The sequence below is a fragment of the Rhinatrema bivittatum genome, chromosome 1 (assembly GCF_901001135.1).
Source record: "Rhinatrema bivittatum chromosome 1, aRhiBiv1.1, whole genome shotgun sequence".
Classification (NCBI taxonomy): domain Eukaryota; kingdom Metazoa; phylum Chordata; class Amphibia; order Gymnophiona; family Rhinatrematidae; genus Rhinatrema; species Rhinatrema bivittatum.
This window is the reverse complement of record NC_042615.1, coordinates 487,888,934-487,915,827: the sequence shown is the minus strand read 5'-3', so window position 1 is coordinate 487,915,827 and position 26,894 is coordinate 487,888,934. Positions and strand designations below refer to the sequence as shown.

At 45.8% G+C, this 26,894-nt stretch overlaps 1 protein-coding gene across 2 annotated transcripts in view; it reads right to left on the bottom strand.

Moving 5' to 3' along the window:
• The window catches only part of LOC115094759 (proline-rich protein 36-like), a 63,393-nt gene that overhangs the window by 14,889 nt on the left and 21,610 nt on the right, over positions 1 to 26,894 (bottom strand). Inside the window, exon 10 of one of the 2 annotated variants that reach the window (XM_029608002.1) lies at positions 24,284 to 24,427. The exons of the other annotated variant lie outside the window; for it this stretch is intronic. Coding sequence (XP_029463862.1) covers positions 24,302 to 24,427 — 126 coding nt within the window. The 3' untranslated portion in view covers positions 24,284 to 24,301. The remainder of the gene's footprint in view (positions 1 to 24,283; positions 24,428 to 26,894) is intronic. 2 annotated transcript variants of the gene reach the window in all.

The window sequence follows — 26,894 nt, the reverse complement described above, 5'->3', positions numbered from 1 at the left end:
GCCCAAATACATGTTAAGAGGGAAGGAACAGACTCATCATGGTTTGATAGTGTATGCCACCTGCCACAAGGGAGGGTGCAGGAACAAAGGTATTTTGATTTTTCTCCAGGAGCCCAGAGAGAAGGGAGATGCAAACAACTATTAAAAGCATTGATATCTGAATTAACTCTGACTATTTGAGGGTAATAATATGGAAGTTGGTGCTTTAAAAGCACACCTAGCTGATTCACAGGATCAGATAACTGGTGTGAAAAGTCAGCTGAGTCAGTTTAAAAATCTGTATTAATGTGAGGTTTCAAGCAATGCTTTCTTGATGGATGAGCTAAAAAGAGTGCAAGCAGAATCTGATGCTTTTAAGCAAGCCTCTTACTCTGAAAGTAAGAAAGAGAGCTTGTCAGAAAGAGTTAATTCCCCAGAGGTACTTGAATTTTCAGCTGGCTTTGGATCCTCCAATCCAGAGTCCAGTCTGTTCTCAGATGAAGACAGATGGTGACTACCCCCTATCCATGTACTGTCTATGTCCAAGTCTAGGTACCCAACCAAAGAGGAAACGGGAGGGGGAAGTGTTTACCCAGAGCATGATAAGGTGTACTACCCGTCACCACAGGAGGGAGCTCAGGAACAAAGAAACCCTGACTCACGCCAAAGATTTAAAATGGATTTTAGACAAAATTCCCAGCCATGTCTGGCTTCTCTAGAACAGATCCTAAAAGAATCTTATGGGCAATATATTAATTTCTCATGTGAATTTACACAGGGATTATCCCAAAGAGCTTTTCTTCCAGAACTTTGACTGCAGCAGTGAACCTACAAGTAAAGCTGAGTTTCATACTCAACAGCCTGCTCTGTAACTGAGAAGCAGAAGTCTGGTCAACTATCCCTTGAAATAATTAAAGCTAAGAACTTTTTTACCCTATTATGCTGCTATATCTCACGGAGACATCTGTGAGACCTTTGGGCTTTAACTGTCATCCACCTTACGGGGTTCACTGGATTTACCCGTGGTGCTGAGACAGACCCTGGACTTCTACAGGAGTGTGACCCGGACTAGTTTAAGAGTGAGATAATACTGGTTTAATTACCTTTCAGCTGGGTTAATTAGTTTGGCAATTGTGTAATTGACAAGTGCAAAGCTGGGCTTGGAAATAAAGAATTTCTGTTTATCTTTCAATACAGTGCTTTGCACTGTGAAACTGTAACAAACTAAAACCAAAAACAAAGAAATATCTGTACAGTATTAAATCTTGTATACTTATGCTGCTACAATAAAACCGATTAATTACCTCACAAAAGCGTAAGCAACTTTTCCCTTAAAACTATTGAATTTGCATCATAAGGTTATCAGATTAAATTCTGTTAATCAATTGTAGTTATTCACCCATGATATTCCTACAAGCATTTACATAATTGCCACTAGGCAGCCATACTTTCAAATGTAGGTAGACATTTAAAGTTAAATACAATGCAGGAGGAGAAGAAAAGCATTACAAAGTTAGATTAGTGGTCAAAGGATACTTGCAGAACTTTGCCAAGACAATAAAACATGATCATGATATAGACATTTCCATTTTCCATTTAGAAAAGTATATGTTAGCTGTATCTTCTTGGTTAAAAGATAATCTTTTGGGAGTCACGTGCTGTGCTGATCCAGAGCAGACGTGTTGCTGCTGGATCCTGGTGCCATCCCCCGTTTTTCATTAATTTTGAAGGCAAAGAAGATTATCTCTGGGCAATTTCTCTTAATCCTACTAGTGCATATGAACATTAACCGCTATATTCAGAAGTCTCCCTCGAGAATGCCTGCGAAGCCGGTAAGAAGGGAGAAAGACAAACCAAAGGTAGGCGAGGAGAAAATGGCTGCTGCCACCAACCACTCAGTTCAGTGTGATATCAATGAGTCAGCTATGCAAGCTATTACAGAGGCTGTGAAAACAGTAGTTGTCGGGCATCTTACCACAATAGCTGATCAAATTGCTGACCTTAAATCGGTGATCACTGAGTTTAACCCATGGGTGAATGCACTACAGGGCTGTATGACTATCGTTGAAGATGACACCATATCTGCTGTCCAGAAATTGTAATCCTTGGAGAAGCTGGTCACGGCCCACGAAGAAAAAATAGACGAACTAGAGAACCGTTCCCGTCGGAACAATTTTCGATTTGTTGGCTTCACAGAATCTCTTGAAGAACATAAGCTGGCCGAGTTTCTTGCGGACTGGCTCCTGAGGGAACTGGGATTAACAGCCCAGCTCACATCGCAGATAACTGAGTGAGCGCACCAGCTCAGCCCTAAAAATGTTGGTCACCAGAGGCCGCACATTGTGATTACCCATTTTTTAAACTTTCATCATAACCAGTTAATTTGGCAAGCTTATCGCAAAGCTACAACTTTGCAGTATCAAAACAACTCCATTAAAATCTTTCAGGACTTTTCTTACAAAGTGGCCATGAAACGGAAAGAGTTTGGGCCTCTATGCGTTCGTTTCGCTGCTAAACAAGTCAAATTTGCCTTGCAGTTTCCAGCCAAGTTGCAGATTTGGTGCGATGGTGCGCTACACATTTCTGATTCTGTGTCAGAAGCCAAAAGCTTTGTGGATGGCCTGCAATGAGACCTTGGCTGATGTTTGTTCAGTAAAACACAGTTATGCCATGCTCCTGTTTTCAGTGGCATGGTTGCTGCGCTGAGTGACTACATAGTTTTCTCCATTTCAAGCTGCCTTATTTTGGTTCTTGAGCTTTGCCTTGTCAACGGATTGTTTCCAGTTACTTCAGGGGTTGGCACCGGATCACTCACAGTGTTATCTCCTGCTCTCTAGTTAGAGAGTTTGTTACTCATGGTTCCTGTTGGACATGGGGGGGGGGGGAAGAGTGTAGGGCGGGAAGGGGGATGGATCAGAGGGTGGAAGGGGGAGGTGGTGGAGGGTTATAGGAGCATAGGTTGTATTTGGGAAATATGCTTTGTGGGCTCTGTTTTTCTTATTTTATACTGCGGAAAAGTCATTTTCATGTTGGGTCTATTAGTCAATCTGTCCTGCGCAATCTGCTGCTAGGATTTCTTGGGTTTTGTGGTACTTTGGGTTGCCATGCAATGGGTTTTTTTCTTACAAGATGAAAACATTTGGTATTGTGCTTCATATGTTATATTCTGTACCTTGGCTCTTTATATTTCTTTCATTTAAGTCATGGGTTCATCAACCAACTTTATAACCTGGAATGCAGCGGGCACAGGCTCACCTATAAAAAGGGAGAAGGTGCTATCTCATATTCATTGGTTAAGGGAGAGATTGTATTTCTACAAGAGTCTCACATGGTTGACAAAGAGCACATCAAATTATGGAATAAAAGAGGACATAATCAGATCTTTTTTTCCTCAGGTACATCCAAATGTTGCCAAGTGGTGATCTTAATTCAGAAAAGGGTCTCCTTTGTGCTAGACCAAAAATGGGAGGATGATGAAGGTAGACTAGTAGTAGTCAAGAGTGCCCTATTTGGTAAACCAGTCATTTTGGCATCTCTATTTGCCCCCAATCGCTATGATCATAGTTTCTGAACTAAATTGATTACCTGTATTTCAGCTTTGGGTACAGCTCCTGTTGTTATAGGTGGTGATTTTAACTGCATTTATGATCCTTATTTAGATGAATGCTCTGCATCCACAATTCCCCAGCTGGGTCCTGGGAAGGGTATTCCCTTCATATGTGATTCTCTTTTGCTGTTGGATGTATGGCAGTCAGTCACATCATCCTGAGGAAAGAAACTACACTCATTATGCTATGGCGCATTTCACTACATTTTGATTTCAGAATCTTTTTTCAATGCTGTTAACAAAGTGGTTATAGGGCAGTTGATGATTTCGGACCATTGCCCTGTGATCTGCTCTCTGGGGGGAACTCCTGGGTTTAACTCCCTTTTTAAATGGAGAATGCTGGAATGGCTTTGTAAGGAGAGAGATTTTTCACAATTCTTGCAGAAAGGTGGCAATATTTCCTGGAGGCAAATCAGCAGCTTAGGGACACCCTCATTTTGTTCTGGGAGACAGCATGAGGGGAGAGATTATTAACTATTTTAGTCTGAAAAGGAAACAGAGGAATAAACAGATCTTGAACCAGGATAAAAAAATTGGTATACTATAAAAATCAGTGGAACAGAAGCAACTCTAAAGAATGGAGACTCAGGTTCCAAAAGGTTCAAGTAGTCCTTAATGATCTTCTTCACCAGAAGGCAGCTGGCACCCTTTTCATTTATAAGCATAAACTGTTTCAACATAACTATAAGCCAGGACAGCTGCTAGCTAATCTTACTAAGTCACATTCCCAATCGAAATTTATCAGTAGCATCAAAAGACCTAATGGTTCGTTTGCAACTTCCACCTCAGACATAGGGGATGTGTTCCTGGATTTTTAGCACACTTTATACAATAAGGGGCGGATTTTGAAAGGGTTCCGCGAGTATATTAAGCGCATAACCCCGAAAACCCGCTCCTGCGCGCGCCAAGCCTATTTTGCATAGACCCAGCAACGTGCGCAAGTCCTGGGATGCGCGTAAGTCCCGGGGCTTGAAAAAATGGGTGGACAGTGGGCGGGCCAGGGGCGGGACGGGACCGAGGCCTCCGGCACAGTGGTCATGCCGGGGGCTCGCGCAACCTACACCTGCCCGGATGCAGGCGCAACTTCGCCAACAAAGGCGAGGGGGGTTTAGATAGGGCTGGGGGGCGGGTTAGGTAGGGGAAGGGAGGGGAAGGTGGGGGAAGGTGGGGGAAGGTGGGGGGGGGGGCGGAAGAAAAGTTCTCTCCGAGGCCGCTCCGATTTCGGAGCGGCCTCAGAGGGAACAGGGAAAGCCATCGGGGCTCCCCTAGGGCTCGGCGCATGCAAGGTGCACAAATGTGCACCCCCTTGCATGCGCCGACCCCGGATTTTATAACATGCATATGGCTACACGCGCATGTTATAAAATTGGGCATAGATTTGTGAGTGCCGGGTTGCACGCACAAATTTATGCCCGTGTGTAGGTTTAAAAATCTGGCCCTAAGGAAATCCCTAATTTAGAGAGTCAGAATACTTTTTTTGAATGCTTACAACTACCTCATTAATCTCATGAACAGGTAGGTAATCTGAATAAATCAATCACCTCTCTAGAGGTTTCTTCAGTTATTAAAGAATTGAAATTGCACAAATCGCCGGGACTGGATGGCTTAAATTCTTTATTTTATAAATTGCTTCACTCTTCTGTAGTTTATGACCTTTGTGCTCTTTAACCATATGATTCAAAATCACGCTATACCAGACTCCAAGTTGGTTGCAGCCATAACCATTTTGCCTAAGCCTGGGAGAGATTTAACGGGCCCTGGTTCATATAGACCAATTTCCTTATTGAACCAAGATGTAAAAATCTATGCTAAAATCTTGGCTAATCACCTAAAGTATATTTTACCTGATTTGATATCCCCAGAACAAACTGGCTTTGTTTATTACTAATATCAGGCGGCTGCTTTTAACCTTGGAATCCTGTCATACCCAGAAAGTAGTAGAACCTGTACTGATTTGTTTTGATGCAGAAAAAGCCTTTGATAGGGTGGCATGGGATTTTTTTATTTAATGCCTTAAGGGCTTTTGGCTTTCACAGTTCCTTTTTACATGCCATCCAACTTCTTTATCATGATCTCAAAGCTTTTATTTGCATGAATGGAGCCACATCTCCCTTATTTAGTCTTGGGAGGGGAACGTGGCAAGAATGTCCTCTATCTTCCCTTTTATTAGTTTTACGCTTAGAGCCACTGGTGTGTACAATTAAGCAAGACCTAGCTATTATGGGAGTATTTACTGTGTAATCCAAAACACCACACAGGCTGGAACTGCACTCTCAATCAATAATCCAAACACAAAAAGTGCAGAATGACTTATTGGATCCAAATATTTTATTTGATGGACATTTTAAATGGCAACTTCACTGTCAAGGTTGTTGTATAATTCCAAAAGCAGGTAGGGTCCCCCAACACGGACCCCGTGTTTCGCCCACTGGCTGCGTCGGGAGGGACAGCACCATATGAATCACAAAATCTTGAGACGATTCAGCAACAGGCACTACCTGTTGCTGAATCGTGTTGGGGGACCCCTACCTGCTTTTGGAATTATACGACAACCTTGACAGTGGAGTTGCCATTTAAAATGTCCATTAAATAAAATATTTGGATCCAATAAGTCATTCTGCACTTTTTGTGTTTGGAGTATTTATTGTGTCCCATGAGCTGAAACTCTTACTCTTTGTGGATGACAAATTGATGGTACTAATGCCCGAATTAATCTTCCGCTACCGTAGGAGCATATTCATAAGTTTGGTTTCTTCTTGGGTTTAAAATTGAATCTCACTAAATCAGAAGCGATGGACATTGGTGGTCATCTTCATGACCTCTGGGTTAACTTCCCACTTGCATGGGCAAAAGACACTGTCAAGTATTTAGGGGTTAAAATACACAAGAATACACAAGATGATAAACCCAAATTATGGGATACCTCACTCAGTTTTACTATTACGATTTTTTTCAACTGCACTATGATTTTGAGTTCATACGTTTCTTGTATTTATACTGTATTTATACTATATTATAATATTACTATGTTTAATTGGTATTTTGTTCAATTGTTCTATGTAAAGCCCCTACTCTTTTTGGCATTTCAATGTTGTATGTAAACCTGAGTGATTTGTAGTTCTTACAAGAACATCGGTATATAAAAATTAAAAATAAATAAATAAAATAAATAAGAACCCAGCCCTTTGGTATCAGTGCATTCTTGCGCCTCTTCTGCTGGAATTAAAAAAAAAATAATTGTCAGGTTGGAAACATTTTCCTTTATCTTTACAGGGATGCATGGTGCTAGTTAAAATGATTTTGATACCTAATGTTGCGGTCCCAGTCGCGGCAGCCGCGACTGGGCCCTTACCTCCTTGGTCCCGGTCCGTCTCTGAGGGTCTGCGGCCTGTTTCGCGGCATCCCCGCCGGGGGGACGCCGCCGAGAAGCCCTGCCTGGACACCTTCTCCCTAGGCGCGCTCGCGCTCGCAGTCTGCGCTTATGAAGGCTGTTTCCCGCCACTGGAAGTTCCGCCCCACCGATGACATCAGATGCCGCGGCCTATGTAAGGCCGCCGCGGAGTCCAGGACTTTGCCTTGCAACGGGGTTCCTTGCGGTTCTCAGTTGCTCCGTGCCCCGAAGTGCGCTATTGCGTTAGCGACTCCATTCCTGCCTGAGACTTGTGTTCTCTCCGTGTTCAAGTCTTGCTTTTGTCTGGCTTGCTTGCAGTAACCTGTTCTGCTTCAGTTCCAGCTTGGTTCCATGTTCCAGTAGCCAGTCCTGCTTCAGTTCCTGTCTGGTTCCAGTAGCCAGTCCTGCTTCAGCTCCTGTCTGGTTCCAGTAGCCAGTCCTGCTTCAGTTCCTGTCTGGTTCCAGTAGCCAGTCCTGCTTCAGCTCCTGTCTGGTTCCAGTAGCCAATCCTGCTTCAGCTCCTGTCTGGTTCCAGTAGCCAGTCCTGCTTCAGCTCCTGTCTGGTTCCAGTTGCCAGTCCTGCTTCAGTTCCTGTCTGGTTCCAGTAGCCAGTCCTGCTTCAGCTCCTGTCTGGTTCCAGTAGCCAGTCCTGCTTCAGCTCCCGTCTGGTTCCAGTTGCCAGTCCTGCTTCAGTTCCTGTCTGGTTCCAGTAGCCAGTCCTGCTTCAGCTCCTGTCTGGTTCCAGTAGCCAGTCCTGCTTCAGCTCCCGTCTGGTTCCAGTTGCCAGTCCTGCTTCAGTTCCTGTCTGGTTCCAGTAGCCAGTCCTGCTTCAGCTCCCGTCTGGTTCCAGTTGCCAGTCCTGCTTCAGTTCCCGTCTGGTTCCAGTTGCCAGTCCTGCTTCAGCTCCCGCCTGGTTCCAGTAGCCAGTCCTGCTTCAGTTCCCGTCTGGTTCCAGTTGCCAGTCCTGCTTCAGTTCCCGTCTGGTTCCAGTAGCCAGTCCTGCTTCAGCTCCCGTCTGGTTCCAGTAGCCAGTCCTGCTTCAGCTCCCGTCTGGTTCCAGTTGCCAGTCCTGCTTCAGTTCCTGTCTGGTTCCAGTAGCCAGTCCTGCTTCAGTTCCCGTCTGGTTCCAGTAGCCAGTCCTGCTTCAGCTCCCGTCTGGTTCCAGTAGCCAGTCCTGCTTCAGCTCCCGTCTGGTTCCAGTAGCCAGTCCTGCTTCAGTTCCTGTCTGGTTCCAGTAGCCAGTCCTGCTTCAGCTCCTGTCTGGTTCCAGTTGCCAGTCCTGCTTCAGTTCCTGTCTGGTTCCAGTAGCCAGTCCTGCTTCAGCTCCTGTCTGGTTCCAGTAGCCAGTCCTGCTTCAGTTCCTGTCTGGTTCCAGTAGCCAGTCCTGCTTCAGCTCCTGTCTGGTTCCAGTAGCCAGTCCTGCTTCAGTTCCTGCCTGGTTCCAGTAGCCAGTCCTGCTTCAGTTCCTGTCTGGTTCCAGTAGCCAGTCCTGCTTCAGCTCCTGTCTGGTTCCAGTTGCCAGTCCTGCTTCAGTTCCTGTCTGGTTCCAGTAGCCAAACCTGCTTCAGCTCCTGCCTGGTTCCAGTAGCCAGTCCTGCTTCAGCTCCCATCTGGTTCCAGTTGCCAGTCCTGCTTCAGCTCCCGTCTGGTTCCAGTTGCCAGTCCTGCTTCAGTTCCCGTCTGGTTCCAGTAGCCAGTCCTGCTTCAGTTCCTGTCTGGTTCCAGTAGCCAGTCCTGCTTCAGCTCCCGTCTGGTTCCAGTTGCCAGTCCTGCTTCAGTTCCCGTCTGGTTCCAGTAGCCAGTCCTGCTTCAGCTCCCGTCTGGTTCCAGTAGCCAGTCCTGCTTCAGTTCCCGTCTGGTTCCAGTAGCCAGTCCTGCTTCAGCTCCCGTCTGGTTCCAGTAGCCAGTCCTGCTTCAGTTCCTGTCTGGTTCCAGTAGCCAGTCCTGCTTCAGCTCCTGTCTGGTTCCAGTAGCCAGTCCTGCTTCAGTTCCCGTCTGGTTCCAGTAGCCAGTCCTGCTTCAGCTCCCGTCTGGTTCCAGTAGCCAGTCCTGCTTCAGCTCCCGTCTGGTTCCAGTAGCCAGTCCTGCTTCAGTTCCTGTCTGGTTCCAGTAGCCAGTCCTGCTTCAGCTCCTGTCTGGTTCCAGTTGCCAGTCCTGCTTCAGTTCCTGTCTGGTTCCAGTAGCCAGTCCTGCTTCAGCTCCTGTCTGGTTCCAGTAGCCAGTCCTGCTTCAGTTCCTGTCTGGTTCCAGTAGCCAGTCCTGCTTCAGCTCCTGTCTGGTTCCAGTAGCCAGTCCTGCTTCAGTTCCTGCCTGGTTCCAGTAGCCAGTCCTGCTTCAGTTCCTGTCTGGTTCCAGTAGCCAGTCCTGCTTCAGCTCCTGTCTGGTTCCAGTTGCCAGTCCTGCTTCAGTTCCTGTCTGGTTCCAGTAGCCAAACCTGCTTCAGCTCCTGCCTGGTTCCATTAGCCAATCCTGCTTCAGCTCCTGTCTGGTTCCAGTTGCCAGTCCTGCTTCAGTTCCTGTCTGGTTCCAGTAGCCAGTCCTGCTTCAGCTCCTGTCTGGTTCCAGTAGCCAATCCTGCTTCAGCTCCTGTCTGGTTCCAGTAGCCAGTCCTGCTTCAGCTCCTGTCTGGTTCCAGTTGCCAGTCCTGCTTCAGTTCCTGTCTGGTTCCAGTAGCCAGTCCTGCTTCAGCTCCTGTCTGGTTCCAGTAGCCAGTCCTGCTTCAGTTCCTGCCTGGTTCCAGTAGCCAGTCCTGCTTCAGCTCCTGTCTGGTTCCAGTAGCCAGTCCTGCTTCAGTTCCTGTCTGGTTCCAGTAGCCAGTCCTGCTTCAGCTCCTGTCTGGTTCCAGTAGCCAATCCTGCTTCAGCTCCTGTCTGGTTCCAGTAGCCAGTCCTGCTTCAGCTCCTGTCTGGTTCCAGTTGCCAGTCCTGCTTCAGTTCCTGTCTGGTTCCAGTAGCCAGTCCTGCTTCAGCTCCCGTCTGGTTCCAGTAGCCAGTCCTGCTTCAGCTCCCGTCTGGTTCCAGTAGCCAGTCCTGCTTCAGCTCCCGTCTGGTTCCAGTAGCCAGTCCTGCTTCAGTTCCTGTCTGGTTCCAGTAGCCAGTCCTGCTTCAGCTCCTGTCTGGTTCCAGTTGCCAGTCCTGCTTCAGTTCCTGTCTGGTTCCAGTAGCCAGTCCTGCTTCAGCTCCTGTCTGGTTCCAGTAGCCAGTCCTGCTTCAGTTCCTGCCTGGTTCCAGTAGCCAGTCCTGCTTCAGCTCCTGTCTGGTTCCAGTAGCCAGTCCTGCTTCAGTTCCTGTCTGGTTCCAGTAGCCAGTCCTGCTTCAGCTCCTGTCTGGTTCCAGTAGCCAGTCCTGCTTCAGCTCCTGTCTGGTTCCAGTTGCCAGTCCTGCTTCAGTTCCTGTCTGGTTCCAGTAGCCAGTCCTGCTTCAGCTCCTGTCTGGTTCCAGTAGCCAGTCCTGCTTCAGTTCCTGCCTGGTTCCAGTAGCCAGTCCTGCTTCAGCTCCTGTCTGGTTCCAGTAGCCAGTCCTGCTTCAGTTCCTGTCTGGTTCCAGTAGCCAGTCCTGCTTCAGCTCCTGTCTGGTTCCAGTAGCCAATCCTGCTTCAGCTCCTGTCTGGTTCCAGTAGCCAGTCCTGCTTCAGCTCCTGTCTGGTTCCAGTTGCCAGTCCTGCTTCAGTTCCTGTCTGGTTCCAGTAGCCAGTCCTGCTTCAGCTCCCGTCTGGTTCCAGTAGCCAGTCCTGCTTCAGCTCCCGTCTGGTTCCAGTAGCCAGTCCTGCTTCAGCTCCCGTCTGGTTCCAGTAGCCAGTCCTGCTTCAGTTCCTGTCTGGTTCCAGTAGCCAGTCCTGCTTCAGCTCCTGTCTGGTTCCAGTTGCCAGTCCTGCTTCAGTTCCTGTCTGGTTCCAGTAGCCAGTCCTGCTTCAGCTCCTGTCTGGTTCCAGTAGCCAGTCCTGCTTCAGTTCCTGCCTGGTTCCAGTAGCCAGTCCTGCTTCAGCTCCTGTCTGGTTCCAGTAGCCAGTCCTGCTTCAGTTCCTGTCTGGTTCCAGTAGCCAGTCCTGCTTCAGCTCCTGTCTGGTTCCAGTAGCCAATCCTGCTTCAGCTCCTGTCTGGTTCCAGTAGCCAGTCCTGCTTCAGCTCCTGTCTGGTTCCAGTTGCCAGTCCTGCTTCAGTTCCTGTCTGGTTCCAGTAGCCAGTCCTGCTTCAGCTCCTGTCTGGTTCCAGTAGCCAGTCCTGCTTCAGTTCCTGCCTGGTTCCAGTAGCCAGTCCTGCTACAGCTCCCGTCTGGTTCCAGTAGCCAGTCCTGCTTCAGCTCCCGTCTGGTTCCAGTAGCCAGTCCTGCTTCAGTTCCTGTCTGGTTCCAGTAGCCAGTCCTGCTTCAGCTCCTGTCTGGTTCCAGTTGCCAGTCCTGCTTCAGTTCCTGTCTGGTTCCAGTAGCCAGTCCTGCTTCAGCTCCTGTCTGGTTCCAGTAGCCAGTCCTGCTTCAGTTCCTGTCTGGTTCCAGTAGCCAGTCCTGCTTCAGCTCCTGTCTGGTTCCAGTAGCCAGTCCTGCTTCAGTTCCTGCCTGGTTCCAGTAGCCAGTCCTGCTTCATTTCCTGTCTGGTTCCAGTAGCCAGTCCTGCTTCAGCTCCTGTCTGGTTCCAGTTGCCAGTCCTGCTTCAGTTCCTGTCTGGTTCCAGTAGCCAAACCTGCTTCAGCTCCTGCCTGGTTCCAGTAGCCAATCCTGCTTCAGCTCCTGTCTGGTTCCAGTTGCCAGTCCTGCTTCAGTTCCTGTCTGGTTCCAGTAGCCAGTCCTGCTTCAGCTCCTGTCTGGTTCCAGTAGCCAATCCTGCTTCAGCTCCTGTCTGGTTCCAGTAGCCAGTCCTGCTTCAGCTCCTGTCTGGTTCCAGTAGCCAGTCCTGCTTCAGCTCCTGTCTGGTTCCAGTAGCCAGTCCTGCTTCAGTTCCTGCCTGGTTCCAGTAGCCAGTCCTGCTTCAGCTCCTGTCTGGTTCCAGTAGCCAGTCCTGCTTCAGTTCCTGTCTGGTTCCAGTAGCCAATCCTGCTTCAGCTCCTGTCTGGTTCCAGTAGCCAGTCCTGCTTCAGTTCCTGTCTGGTTCCAGTAGCCAGTCCTGCTTCAGCTCCTGTCTGGTTCCAGTTGCCAGTCCTGCTTCAGTTCCTGTCTGGTTCCAGTAGCCAGTCCTGCTTCAGCTCCTGTCTGGTTCCAGTAGCCAATCCTGCTTCAGCTCCTGTCTGGTTCCAGTAGCCAGTCCTGCTTCAGCTCCTGTCTGGTTCCAGTAGCCAGTTCTGCTCTAGTTCCTGCTTGCTTCAGTTCCTGCCTGTCACCAGAGCCCTGCCTGCCTGCTTCAGCTCCAGCTTCAGTGATCGCCTAAGTCCCAGCGGCTGGACTCCTACGGGCTCCTTCCGGGGGAGTACGGCTTCCTGGGTGAACCTCACCTTCTGCTCCTGCCTGGTATCCGCCTCCCGACCTGTCACACTCCAGAGACTATACTACACCTCTCCCCAGTCTCTCACAGGTCGGCCAAAGGGTCCACTAAACACTTCACTCACAACACCTAAACTACTATATTTATTGGAGACGTTACCTCTTTTTTTTTAAGAAAAAGGATATCTGTTTTCTTCAGAAAATATGTTCCCAATTCTTTTGGGGTTTTAAGCTGGCACGGCTTCGTTTTTCTGTTTTGTCTACCCATACAGCAGATGGGGGTTTTGGTTTTGCACATATTAGATTTTATAATTTGGCATGCCTTTTGCAGATCTTCAGGGAATGGTTGAAATTTCAAGTTACCAAGATAATCTTATGGTTTTACTGGAACAGGAATTTGCGAAACCCTAGAGCTTTAATGTACCTGTTGCATGCACCATCTAGAGTGTTGCCCCTTTCTCTTTGCAACTCTTTGCTGATTAGCTCTATACGGCAATGTTGGTGTGCTCTTCGACAGCACGTGAGATTATTGTGGCAAGTTTCTCTGTTTTTTTCATTGTGGGGGAATCCACAATTTTTGCCCGGATGGAGCTCTGAAAATCCCTCCAGGCTCTACCATCAGGGCATGGCCAATTTATTGCCTTTTGTTAATCTACAGGATTGGTCAATTAATTTATTGCCTTTTGTTAATCTACAGGATGGGTCCGTGCGATCTTTTACTTTTTGTTGCCAATCTCTCGCCTTTGCTAATGCTGATTATTTGATGTATATGCAAATCATCCGTTACATTAAGGCACTGCGCGTGGCTGATTTAAGATCTCTCACAAATGGCCCTTCTCAACGACTTGTGCATCTCAGTACCGGAGCCAGGGTTGTCATATCAATGTATTATAAGTTTTTGCATTTGTCTTGCCAGTCATAAAATATCCATGTAAATGTGTACTGAGACTGCATGGAACAACATTTATTTTCTTTGAAGCTAATCAATTACAAGAGTGTTTGAGTGCAAGAAGACAGGTCTCCATTAATGAAAACGAGAATAGAGGTGATGAGATTAGTGGTAGGGACTTTTCATAGATAATCTATGTAGTAAGTATTATAGTTTTCTTTAAATTGATCCTCATTTGCAAATTAAACATCTCCTGCATATTGCCTCTTTGATGTGTAGTCTTAGACATGTACAAGTAATAATGATAAAGGTTTTTTTTTAATTATAATTCTTATGGATAGTATATTAACATGTCTAATTCTATGTTATTTCATTTGCAAAGTTTTGTGTCTTTGTGAAAATTATTGAAAAAAGCAATAAAGAATAAATAAAAAATTAAAAAATTAAAAAATAGCCTGTCCACAGTTGCTTTTGAAAAGAATACTGGCAGGCTGAGATCACAGCAGGAGTATAAACCACTGGTCCCGAGTCCATCTGTCTACACTAAGGAAAACAAAATTATCAGGTAAGTAATAATTTCCCCATTGTAATCTAAAAGGATAAAATAAGCCAAAACAACAAGTGAGTAAGCAAACAAGACTACAAACAGGGATCCTGAGCGTGGAAGTGAAAGTTAGATTCTGCAGGCCAGCTAGATTTACTTAATGGACAGTTGAGGAAAAGGTTGGGACTTTAGTAGGTGTTTCTCATTTCTTTCAACAGCCCGCACCCAGGGATGTGGCTATTTTATAACATACGTGTGTATATAAGCACATGTTATAAAACAGCCTGGCCGTGTGCACATGTGCGCTGAACTTTAAGTGGGCGCATGCCTGTGTGGGCAAATCCTGCCTGTACCATGCAAATGGGGGGATTTTAAAAGAGATACATGCCGACGCATTTGCCAGTTTTACCAGTTTGTTCCCAGTTCACCCATTTAACAGATAAGTCCTCCAACCCCCCCTGGCTAGATAGCCTGTACATCCCCCAGGTACCCCAGAACCTTTAAACCACTCTGAAATGGTTCATTATTATTATTATTATTATTTTACTTACATGCCATCCATAGCAGAAGTAAAGTTACATGCCAGGGGGCCTCGGCACACACTGGATTGCATAAGTATTTCCGTGCAAATTTCTGATTAAAATCCCGAAACATCCATGTACCTGCCCCTTTTTGAGAATTCGGAGAATTGCATGCAGCGGCATTTATGCATGTATCTGAGTGGCTTTTAAAATCCGCTCAGCGTACGTGAGCCCAACATATCCACGCATCCCCTAATTTTGGCACGCATTGGCTTTTAAAATTCACCTTTAAGAGTTTACATCAGGGAGGGACATTTAAAAACACCATCTTGAAAGCCCAAACTAGATGTATTCCAAGCATTATAAAAGGTGGAAGGAAGGCCAAACAACTGCCGGCAGGGTTAAAAGGTGAGATGGGTACTTCCGGTTATGTAATTTAGCTGAGAGGTCGCAGATTTAGGAAGCTCCATGAGGGCCTACTCTTATTTTGCTTCATCAGTCTCCTTTTTTAATCTGCTTGGCACAAGATTGATCCTAATGTAGGTACTCTTAAAGAAGAAGTGAGATCTCAAATGTTGGATGTTCAACGTTCTTTAAATCAATTAATCCATCAAAGGATGATTCGGAATCAGTATTGTTTTTGTAGTAAACTGTTTAGATATAGTAATAAGCCTGGTAAACTATTAGTGCAGTTGGTGCATGGAACCAAGCCAAAGCAATTTATTTATGGCTTTTAAGATTCAAGAGGGAATATAGTAACTAATATCACCCAGCTGACAGATGTCTTGATGGAATTTTATATTAATTAGTATTCAGGTAGACCTATGGCTGCGGAGGCCCATTCTAATTATTTTGATGATCTTTCCTTGCCATCAGTCTTGGATACACAATTGCAATTTTTAAATGCTCCACTTACTTCTTTTGAAATTGAAAATACCATCAGGACTTTAAAGTTAGCAAAAGCACCAGGACTTGATGGTCTAGGAGCAGAATTTTATATATTATTATCTCCCCTTGTTTCAAGACCATTATTAGATATGTGTTCTTTTTGTCTGGAGAAGGGTGACTTTTTTTCTGGAGTTAATTACACTTTGATAATTGTTTTTTTTTAAACCTGGCAAAGATCCCATTTATACTGGATTATATAGACCTATTTCTCTAATCAATGTGGATATCAAAATTTTGGCATCTATTTTGGCAAAAAGGTTAGGAGTGATTTTACCTTATTTAGTTGTGAATGATCAAACTGGATTTGTCAAAGGAGTGTGTAACATTTGTAAGTTACTGGAAGCTCTTTATGGTAGGTCCCCAGATAATCAAACGGGATTGATAGTAAGCCTAGACGCTAAGAAGATTTTTGATAAAGTGCAATGGAATTATATGTTTTGGGTACTAGAAAACTTTGGAATAAAGGACTCTTTTTTACATTGGATAAGACTTTTGTATGCTTCGCCCCAAGCTAGGCTGCAAGTCAATTGGATGATATCTCAATCTTTTTTTCTATTGTTATATTTATTAACAGTGGAACTGTTTGCACAAAAATTAAGGTTTACTTTTGGGTTCTTCAGAATTTCGTATCTGCTTATTTGCAGATGATATACTCTTATTTTTGAGTAACTCTCGGGAGTCACTGACCTATGTTTTAGACTTATTCAACTTATTTGAAAGGTTTGTAGGTTTAATGATCAATTTTGCTAAGTTTGAAGCTATGGCTATTGAAGATAACATTCGGCATACTTGGCAAGGGGATTTCCCACTGAGCTGGGCACCAAATCAAATTAAATATTTTGGGATTAGAGTATCTTGGGACAATTTTTTACTCTATCACCTTAATATTAAATCACTGATTGTTGAAATTCAATTGAAATTACAGGCTTGGATTGATTTACAATCTCATTACTTGATAGATATGCTTTGTATAAAATGATGGTATTTTCAAAATTGTTATATAGAATGCACGTGGTAGTTTGTTGGATATCTAATAGAGATTTGTGTTGCGGTCCAGTCTGTGAAGCTCACGTCATAGTCCTTACCTCGAGGGTTCCTGCCGGCTGAGAACGAAGCAGAGTCAGGATCTGGGCGTCCCCGCGGGGGAGACGCCATTGCTGGCCTGCCTCTAGGTGCGCGCGTGCGGACGCCCCGCGCTTATCTAGACATTTTCCCGCCTGAGGGTAGTTCCGCCCTCAGTCTGACGTCAGACGCCGCGGCCTACTTAGGGCCACCGCGGACACCCGATCAGTGCCTTGCAACAGGGTTCCTTCGGTCCCCCGTTGCCTCGAGCTCCGGAGTCTGCCAGCATCCTGGCTACTCCGTTCCTGCCTGCCTGCCGGTTCCTGCCTACCTTCAGTCCGTGCCGGTTCCTGCCTGCCTACAGTCTGTGCCAGTTCCTGCCTGTCTACAGCCCAAGCCGGGGTCCTGCCAGCCAGCCCAAGCTGGGTTCCTGCCAGCTAGCCCAAGCCGGGTGCCTGCCTGCCAGCCCAAGCCGGGTTCCTGCCTGCCTACAGCCCAAGCCTGGTTCCTGCCTGCCTACAGCCCTAGCCGGGTTCCCACTTGCCTACAGCCCAAACTGGGCCCCTGCCTGTCCTCAGCCCAAGCCGGGCTCCAGCCTGTCTACAACCCTTGCCGGGTTCCCGCCTGCCTCAGCCAAGCCTGATACTCACCTGCTTCCTTTCCATCGACCGCCTCGCCTAAGTCCCAGCGGTCGGGCCCCTACGGGCTCCTCCCGGGGAGCTCCGACCTCCAGGGTGAATCTCCTAAGTCCCAGCGGCTGGACTCCCAAGGGCTCCTCCCGGGGGAGTACCAGCTTCCAGGGTGAAGCCGTTTCTACCTGCCTGCCAGGATTCTGCCTCACGGCCTGTTCAGTTGCGAACAGTGAAGTCCTTCCCAAGTCTTCTGTAGGCCGGCCCAAGGGTCCACTAGCCCCGTATTCACAACAATTTGGCTCAATTGAAGCCTATCTTGATACAATTTCTGTGGCATGCAAAGAGGGCATGGTGAGTTATGCTAAATTAATGCGCCCTAAACATCTTGGAGGACTTAATCTCCCAGATATAAGGTTTTACAATATAGCAAATCAACTTTGCTTTTTACAGGAGTGGATTTCTCTTAAATTTACTTTTTGTACCCCTCATTTAGTGGCTGCTAAGGTGGCTCCTTCATTGCTTTTGGCTTAGCTTCATGTAACGGATCATGCACTGCCGAAGATATTATGAAATTGTTGTCTGTTTAAACCAGTTCAATTGGCATGGAGATATTTAGCAAGACATTATTGGAAGGAACCTGCAGGAATATCAGGGTTGATTACCTTAGTTGGGAATTCCCAGTTTCCTCCAGGTATTTCTGGAAGAATGTTCAAAGAATGGCCTACAGACGGAATAAAAAATATTTCTTCTCTATATTGTCTGAGACACCAATGTCTTTATTCTTTTAATTGTCTGCTTCACACTCAATTTCATGTTTTCCTACAGGCTAGACACTGTGTGCAACAGTTACAAAGAGAATTTTCAGGAATAAGTTATCCTGATGATATAAATTGTGTTTGATAAAACAGTCTCCTGATAATATTATCTGACCTCTCTTGGTGGTCACAAGCCACGAGTTTGCAGTATCCAATAAGAATGTTATGTTATGTTTTCAACATTGCACAAAAATTTCTAAGGATACTAAATATCAAGAATATCAAGAATAATTCTTCAAATTACTACATCATAGCTATATTAATAATATTAAAGCATATGGATTGGTATGTCTCAAAAAGATCTTTGTCCTAGATGTAAGACTGAGAAAGGCTCGATAATTCATAAATTCTTGTTATGTTTTTTGGGAAGAAATGTTTTCTAGGATTTATAACTTTTCCACTTAACCTGGCTCTGCCACTGCAACGCGTGGCCGGGTACAGCTAGTAATTTAATAAACAATAAATTTAAAAAAAAAGAAACTATTTTAAAGAACAAAATCAGAGAACATACAGAAAGACATGGTTAATAGGACAAAGCCAGCATGACATTTTATTGAAGGGGTTAATAAATATGTAGATAATAGTGAGCCAGTGAATATAGTGTATCTCAATTTTCAGAAGGCATTTGACAAAGTCCCCCATGAGAGACTCCTGAGAAAAATAAAAAGTCATGAGATAGAAGGCAATGTATTATGGATTACAAACTGATAAAAGAAAGGAAACAGAGAGTAGGACTGAATGGTAGGTTTTCTCAGTGGTGAAAAGGAAACAGTGGAGTGTCTCAAGGATCTGTACTGGGACCAGTACTTTATAATATATTTATAAATGGCCTGGAAAAAGTGAGGTGATGAAATTTCCAGATAACACAAATTTACTCTGAGTTGTTAAATCACATGCAGATTGTGTGAAAATGAAAGAGGACCTTGCAAGACTTGGAGACTGGGTAACCAAAAGGTAAATAAAATTTAATGTGGACACGTACAAATTGATGCATATGGGGAAAAGTAACCCACACTGCTGTTAAATGTTGTTAGGTTTATATTAGGAGTTACAAACTAGGAAAAGGATACGGGTATCATCATAGACAATACTTTGAAATCCTCAGCTTAGTGTGCGGCGGAAGTCAAAAAAGCAAGCAGGATGTTAGGTATTATTAGGAAAAAAATTAAGAATAAAAGGGAGAATGTCATAGCATCTCTTTATTTCTCCATGGTGAGACCACATCTAGAGTACTATGTGCAATTCTGATCACTGTACCACAGGAAAAGATATAGTTGAACTGGAATTAGTAAGGAGAAGGGTGACCAAAATGATAAAATGGATGGAACAGTTTCCCTTTGAGGAAAAGCTAAAGAAGTTAGGGCTGTTCAGCTTTGAGAAGAGAATGACTGAATGAAATAGAATAGGTAAAAGCAAATCAGTTATTTACTCTTTCAAGTAAATAACCATGAAGTTAGTACATAGCATATTTAAAACATATTGGAGAAAATTCTTTTTCATTCAACATACAATTAAGCTCTGGAATTCATTGTCAGAGGATGTGATAAAGGCAGTTAGAGTAGCTGGATTTAAAAAAAATTTGGAGAAGTTCCTGGAGAAGTCCATAAACTGTTATTAACCAGATAGATATGGGGAAAGCCACTACTTATCCCTAGGCGTTAGCAGCATGAGATCTATCTAGTGTTTGGGATCCTGCCAGGTACTTGTGAGCTAGAGTAGCCACTGTTGGAAACAGAATATTGGGTTTGATGGAACCTTGGTTTGACCCAGTATGGCAATTCTTATGTTCTTATTATAGAGTCTATGGCCCAGAGACAACCATGTATCCCAATTTTCAGGATACTCTCGGGAAAAGGGATTACAATTAGAATACAGGCAGTAAATGTTCAATTAAAGGTGAGGGTTCTAGACTTCGGGAAAACTAACTTTGTTAAAATGGGAGAGTACCTCAAGGAGTCGTTAGCTAGTTGGGAAAATCTAAGGGAAGTAGAAGAGCAGTGGGCAAAACTAAAAGGCAGTATTGTAAGGGCAACTAACATTTTGGTTAGGAAAGTAAATAAAGGTGACAGGAAAGAGGCTACTATGGTTTTCTAAATAAAGTAGCTGGACACGTAAGGAAAAAAGTCTAGCATTCATAAAATTCAAGATATGGCAGAAAGAGGAAGACAGGCAGCAATATCTGGAAAAGTTAAGAGAAGCTAGGAAAATAGTCAGGAGAGCAAAGATGCAAATGAAAGGAAAAAGTAATAAATATGGTAAAACTGGGAGCAAGACTTTTTTTTTAGATTCTTAGTGATAAGAGGAAGTGCAAAGGTGGCATTGTGAAACTTAGAGGTGTGTAGTTGCTTAAAAAATATTTCTGTTCAGTGTTCACTGAAGAAGGGCCAGGAAGAGGACCACAGAAAATGGACATGTAATCCCCTACAAGTCACTAGATTGTGGACTATGTGTTGTAAAGGAGAATTTTCCAGCAAAGGGAGATGCTGGGGATGTGCTTAAATTGATGGGTGAAAGAGAGTTCCTTCTCCCAAAGGGGATGGGTGGGTGTTGTAGTGGGATATAGAGGTGCTTTCACAAGCACAGCCAGTTTAACCTTTACAGGTAGACCTGTCCACAGCCCATACCCAGAGACTGAGTGTGTCCCCCCCCGGGGAAGTAAATCCAATAATCCCGAGAGAGGAGAAAGTGATGTCATCCATGTAGATGGACATTTGAGGACTGTGCTCCCAAAGCCAGTTTCATTAATCCTCCTTAATCACTGCAATCTAGGGATGTGAATCGTTTTTTAACGATTTAAATTATTGTCCGATAATTTTAAAATCGTCATTAATCGGTAAGGGACTTGATACAATAGGAATTCCCTCGATTTATCGTAAAAAATCGTTAAATCGAGTACGGGAATTATTTGGGGGGAGGGCGGGAAAACCGGCACACCAAAACAACCCCTAAACCCACCCCTTTAAAACCAATCCTTTACCCTCCCCCACCCTCCCGAACCCCCCCAAAATGTTAAATTACCTGGTGGTCCAGTGGGGGGGGGGGGGGTGTCCCGGCTCGATCTCCCACTCTCGGGCCATTGGCGCCATTTTGGCTACCACTGATAAAAATGGCGCCGATGGCCCGAAAACAAATACTCACCCGACCCTTTACAAATTACCCCTTTGCTTCTCCCACCCTCCCGACCCCCCCAAATGTCACAGGGAGCGACGGTCGCTCCCTGTGACATAGTGAGGGCAAAGGCGATCGGCGCCATTTTAAAACCAGTCCAGCACCGGCACCGGCACCGAGGGTATGATTGAAGGGATGGCTCCCGGACCCCCCGCTAGACCACCAGGTACATGTAAAAGGTTTTTGGGGGGGTCAGGAGGGTGGGAGAAGCAAAGGGGTAATTTGTAAAGGGTCGGGGTGGGGGGTTTTTTATCGGGCCATCGGCGCCATTTTTATCAGTGGTAGCCAAAATGGCGTCGATGGCCCGAGAGCGGGAGATCGCGCTGGGCCCCCCCCCCCCCCCACTGGACCACCAGGTAATTTAACATTTTGGGGGGGTTCAGGAGGGTGGGAGAGCAAAGGGGTCATTTGTAAAGGGTCGGGGTGGGGTTTTTTTTATCTGCTCAGGCCTCACTAAAAAATTAACGATGTGAATTGGAATCAGAACCGATTCCAATTCACATCTCTAACGATCCGATTTTTTTCTCCCTCCATCCGAACCTGATCGTTAAAACGATCGGGCACACGATTCACAACTCTACTGCTATCCGATAAACCACCTGAGCAGAAAAGGTATGATTGAGATGGAGAGTCGCGCATTATGTCAGTACGAAAGAAGATGTGCAATTTAAAGCAATTCTCTTATGCGGCAGCTTTAAAGAGTTCAGAAGAAGGCCTAGAGGGTGAGGAGGGCTCAGAAAATGGTGCGGCAACGGATGGCCACGATGGTGACGCAGATCAGCTAGGTGCTGCAATAAGTCCCGGGGGAGAGTCTTTTACCCGGGCAGACTTTGAAAAGTAGTTTACAGAGCTTTGGCAGGATATGAACTTGCTTAAGGCCGAAATATTGAGTATGGTTAGAGATGTGCACAGAGAGTGCGCCAATTTGGGCGTGAGAGTGAATGAGACTGAGAATCCTTGAAAAAAGAGCCGCAAGATGATGATAATATTACAAGAGGACAACACGGCTCTAAAAGAATGCATTGAAGACCTAGAAAACAGATCTAGAAGAGGCAATCTTCACATTAGAAAGGTTCCTGAGGGCCCAGAGTTTCAAGATTACTTGAGAGTGGCAGCAAGTATATGTACGGAAATCCTAGATATGGAGGTGGGCTATTCCCATTTGGAGGACAGTTTTTATTATCAATGGAGTTTCTTTGCGAGTTTAAACTGTGGAGGAAGCAGCTAAGATTTTGCAAGCAGCAGGCCTACATAAGCAACAGGGCCCCAGCTCCGGTTCCAGAGCGAGGTTCCCGATGGGAGGTTGAGAAAGAGTAGTGCGATGGCAGCATGTGCAGTCTGGTGGCAGACGTCTTCGCAGGCAATCGGGAGGTTCATCATCCTCAAGGGAGCCATTTGCAGACACATGAGAAGGAATGGTAGCCGAAGTCTGGAAGAGGAATGATGGCCGGCTCTGTGTCCTAACAATTTGAGACTGAATTAGAGTGTGGATTTATAAGGGGGAAGGACAGAAAGGGGATTTTCTTTGGCTTTACTGGGTTGCAGAGTATGAGAATGTGAGGATACTGAGAAGAAATAAGGGAGGTTTTCTGTTGGAGCCTTTTGTTTATGAGTAGGTGTAGGGAGCAAAGAGGGGGGGGGGGGCCTGGAGAAAGCATGGGTGATGTTATTCCTCAAGATGTTTGGATGGATGGTAAGGTGGGGATGGGAGGGATGGGAATAGGAGTCTGAACTATGGAGGTATGGGAGCTATAAGATGTATTTATGATAAATTTAGAATGGGGATTAAGGTAGTGGCTGTTTGTGTAAAAGGAGGGGTTCATTGTCTGGTTCTCAGAATTCATTTTTGAGTTATTGTATATATAATATGCTACTGTCAGACTGGATGGGGATGGGGAAACTAGTCTCTTTGAATGTAAAGGGTTTAAATACTTATGTCAAGCGGCAGTTGAAGATTAAGGATGCTGTTCGTATGCAAGTTGATATCTGTTTTTGTCAAGAGACACATTTGAGAAGGCCTGAGAGGCTGTTGGCCTCTCAGGCCTTTCCTCTTCAATTCTTTGCATCAGTTTCGGTAACAAGTAAACATAGTAACATCGGAATTCTTTTTTCAAAAAATTTGGTGGTAAATGTGCAAGTCATATTGTGGGATGTAAAGGGCCAGTATATTGTAATTAAAACAAGATTAAATAAGGAGATGTTCATCCTAGTAAATGTGTATGCTCCTTCTTTCTGAGGTTATCGAAAATACTGCATTACTGGGCTGAGGGACATATTATTCTTGGGGGGGTATTTGAATATGACCAGATAGCCTTATTTGGATAATTCAGGGGGGGGGGGGGGAGGGGGGGAGGAACTGTGCCTATAACTCACATAGGAAATGCCTTGAAGCATTAATGGTGGATTGGGGACTAATTGAAATATGGAGGCTGTTGAATCCCACAGAACGTAATTATACTATCTCTGGCAGCCAGGATGGTCCACTTCCCCTTCTATTTCCCCCACTTGCCACTCACCTTCTTATTACCCCGACATCCCATGGTTCCCTTTCCACTTTTAATAAACAAGGGACTCATGTGCTGGGTAACAAAAGGCCGCAGCAGTATCACCGCGCTGCCCATAATCAACCATCCGCCGCATTCAAGCAAGACGGCTTGGTGCAACCGGACCCCCTGCTGAATCGAGCAAGGGAGACCACACCTCTGGATGCCTTCACACCCCGCAGACCTGTTGGCAATCGTCCTGAACCGGACTTAATTCATAGTTTCCTAGTTGGCACTTCCGACATCACATTGTCGTGTCTCCCAGGCTCGGGTATCCCGCCACCGGCATGAAGTAGTCGCTGACTTGCCTCATGCCCCCCCAAACCAAAACTGCAGCTATGAAGGTTAGATGCCCAGGCACACCTCCAACTATTCCTGAAAAGAGTTGTTAAATAAATTCTGCCCTATATCAGACAGGTGAACTAAATCATCTCGATACAGCCCTTCACATTGCATATCCACCCACTTGTGCTGTATCTGATGGCCACCTAAACTCTGTACGCAAGCACCTATCTGCCAATTCAGCTTCTGGTGCCCTCTGTTCCATAGCTTTGAATCACTCCATTTTCTCCGCGGTATGATATCAGACCATACCAAGCAAGTGTGCCTAAATAGCACAGCTAACAACTTGAGGTCTTCCCTAATGGCCTTCAACAGATGCCTGCTGGGTAACCTGACCAGGTCGTTGCCGCCCAAGTGAATAACAATGACCTGCGGCTGAGCGAGAGCTGTTGTACGATTCCGCATCAATGGCATCAATTGTTCCCATATCATACCTCAAAGTCCAATCCATTCTATGTATTCCTCGTCTGGTGCCAGTCCAAGGTGGGTCCTGTAAGGCCTCTCCCTCGCCCGCTTGGCCGTCCAATCAACGAAGGAGTACCCGATGATCCAGACGCTGCTTCACCCATTGGGCTCCCCTGCAACGTAAATAACGATATTGTTACTTTCCTTCGCCCTTGGTTCTAACGTATAGGTTAATGGCCACTGACTTCCATCTCCCTATCCTCTGTATTGTCTTGAGGCTTAAACCCGCCCTTGCTGCGCTGGTAGCTGCACTGATCTGGAAGGAGTGAATACTGAACTATGCCGGCTTTAAACTAAAATGGGTCAAAACCTTCTTGAGCACCGCCGTGAACTGGAACATAGTGAGTGGCGCCCCATTGGTGAGTATCAGCGGATGATTCCCATCCACCGCTCTGTGCACCAGATAGTGTTCGAGATTGCTTAGGGGACAAGAGACCTGAGACTAGACCCTCCATAGGCATAGCACGACTCCCCTGCCCTCCTGGTCAGTTTTTGAGCGATGTATGACAACCATCACCGCCCCGTTCCTAATACAAATGTTTCCCATTAGTAGGCCATTGCACCCGGTGTCCGCTTTAAAGGATGCTACCAATTGGCTAACCCTAAATGCCCCAAAGAAAGCCAGGAAGAAGGTGACTCTAAAGAGGTGAATATCGAAAGCCAAACTGTGGGTAAGGTATACCATAACTGCACAAGTAACTAGTGCGTGATAGGTTTTCTGATGTCCTTCACTTGACCTGCCATCCAACTCCACCCGGCCAGCATTTGCCTTACCAGGAAGGCTCTAGTTGTGTCACTCCACCCCTGCGCCTTGGCGAAAAAAGCGAAGCTGGTGAGGTGACTAGCTACCATAGCTCTGGAGACCCCTGTTTTCCTGGCTTTTGCAATGTATTGCACTATCATACTGGAGGGGCCCGGGCCCGACTCCCAACCCAAGCCCTTTAAAAATGCCTGCACGCGCTCATATCTTTGGGACTAGGAGGCCCAAGTGGCAGGAGCTACAACACTGTGTAGCAATTCCCTGGTTGTCACATCCTTAACACTAATAAGACGGAAATCCTCCTCATCTCTCAAGATGCCAATCATGTTACTGCTAACAATCTGCTTTCCACAATGCAACCCCCTCTATCTACACAAGTAAGAAACCTCGGAATCATCATGGATAATCAGCTAAACCTAAAAAAATGTATCCACAACACCACGAAGGGCTGCTTCTTTAAACTACAAGTCCTAAAACGGATGAGACCGCTCCTCCACTTCCAAGATTACCGCACAGTTCTCCAAGCAATCATCTTCTCAAAAATTGACTACTGCAACGCGCTTCTGATCGGGCTCCCAGCAAATTCCATCAAACCCTTACAGATGTTGCAGAACGCCACAGCAAGGATTCTGACTAAGACCAATAAAAGAGACCATATCGCACCCATCCTACGGAACTTGCATTGGCTCCCAATCAAGTTCAGAATTATGTACAAAGTCCTTATGGTTCTACACAAAGCCATCCACGATACTGCTCCACTGGACCTTAATATCCCACTTCGGCCGCACTTACCCTCCAGACCAGTAAGATCTGCCTACAGAGACACTCTCGTCGCTCCCCCCGCAAAAAGCACATTAAGGAAACGAGCTCTCTCCACAACTGGCCCGCAGCAATGGAATGCTCTCCCACCAGATCTTCGGTGCGAACAATGCCCGATTACCTTCAAAAAAAGACTCAAGACATGGCTATTTGAGCAAGCTTTCCCTTAATTTCACTCGTGCCTTCCACATCCACTCTTCAGAAGATTAGTTCCGTATACAGGTCCCCTGTGTACATGACACTTTCATTTCTCAGGTCTCCCTAGACATAAGACTCTTTTCAGCTTTAGGTACCCTTTAGGTACAGTCAATTTGTTCAGTTCTTTATCCTCCGGCTCTCCGGAAGAGCCCATTCTTCTATCACCCGGTTGATCCCAGTTTAATGTATCCCTTGTTGTGATGTAATGCATTCTTACATGCCAGTTCACGTTCTAATGTAAACCGAAGTGATGTGTAATTTTTTTACATGAATATCGGTATATAAAAATGCTAAATAAATAAATAAATAGATAAATAAATAAATCCCAATGGTCCATAGGTGCTTTGGGAATCTCGTGGTCTCCTTGTCTGCGGTTGGAACATGCATATGAAATGAATCCCATTTAGTGTGCGACAAGACATCGGTCACGCCCTTCCCATGGGGATGACTCGGCACGCAAAACTGAGACTGCCGATGAGTGACTGTATGCTTGCTAAAGTCAACTTCTTTGCTCCTGACGCATTCTTAACCAATTGTCTCAGCTTGGCTAGCTTGTCAGCAGGTAGCCTGGATACCATCCTCTGAAAATCCAACTCAAAACCCAAGAAGGACAGAGACATAGCGGGGCCCTCTGTTTTGTCCCTGCCTATAGGAACTCTAAACTTTGCAGCCATCTCCTGAAACTCGCCTAGCAATGCTGCACAAGTGTTGGACCCCTCTGGGCCAACGAACATGAAGTTGTCCAAGTAATGAACGATGTTCGGGATGCCAGCCTGCTGTTCGAGGACCCAATGCAGGAAGGA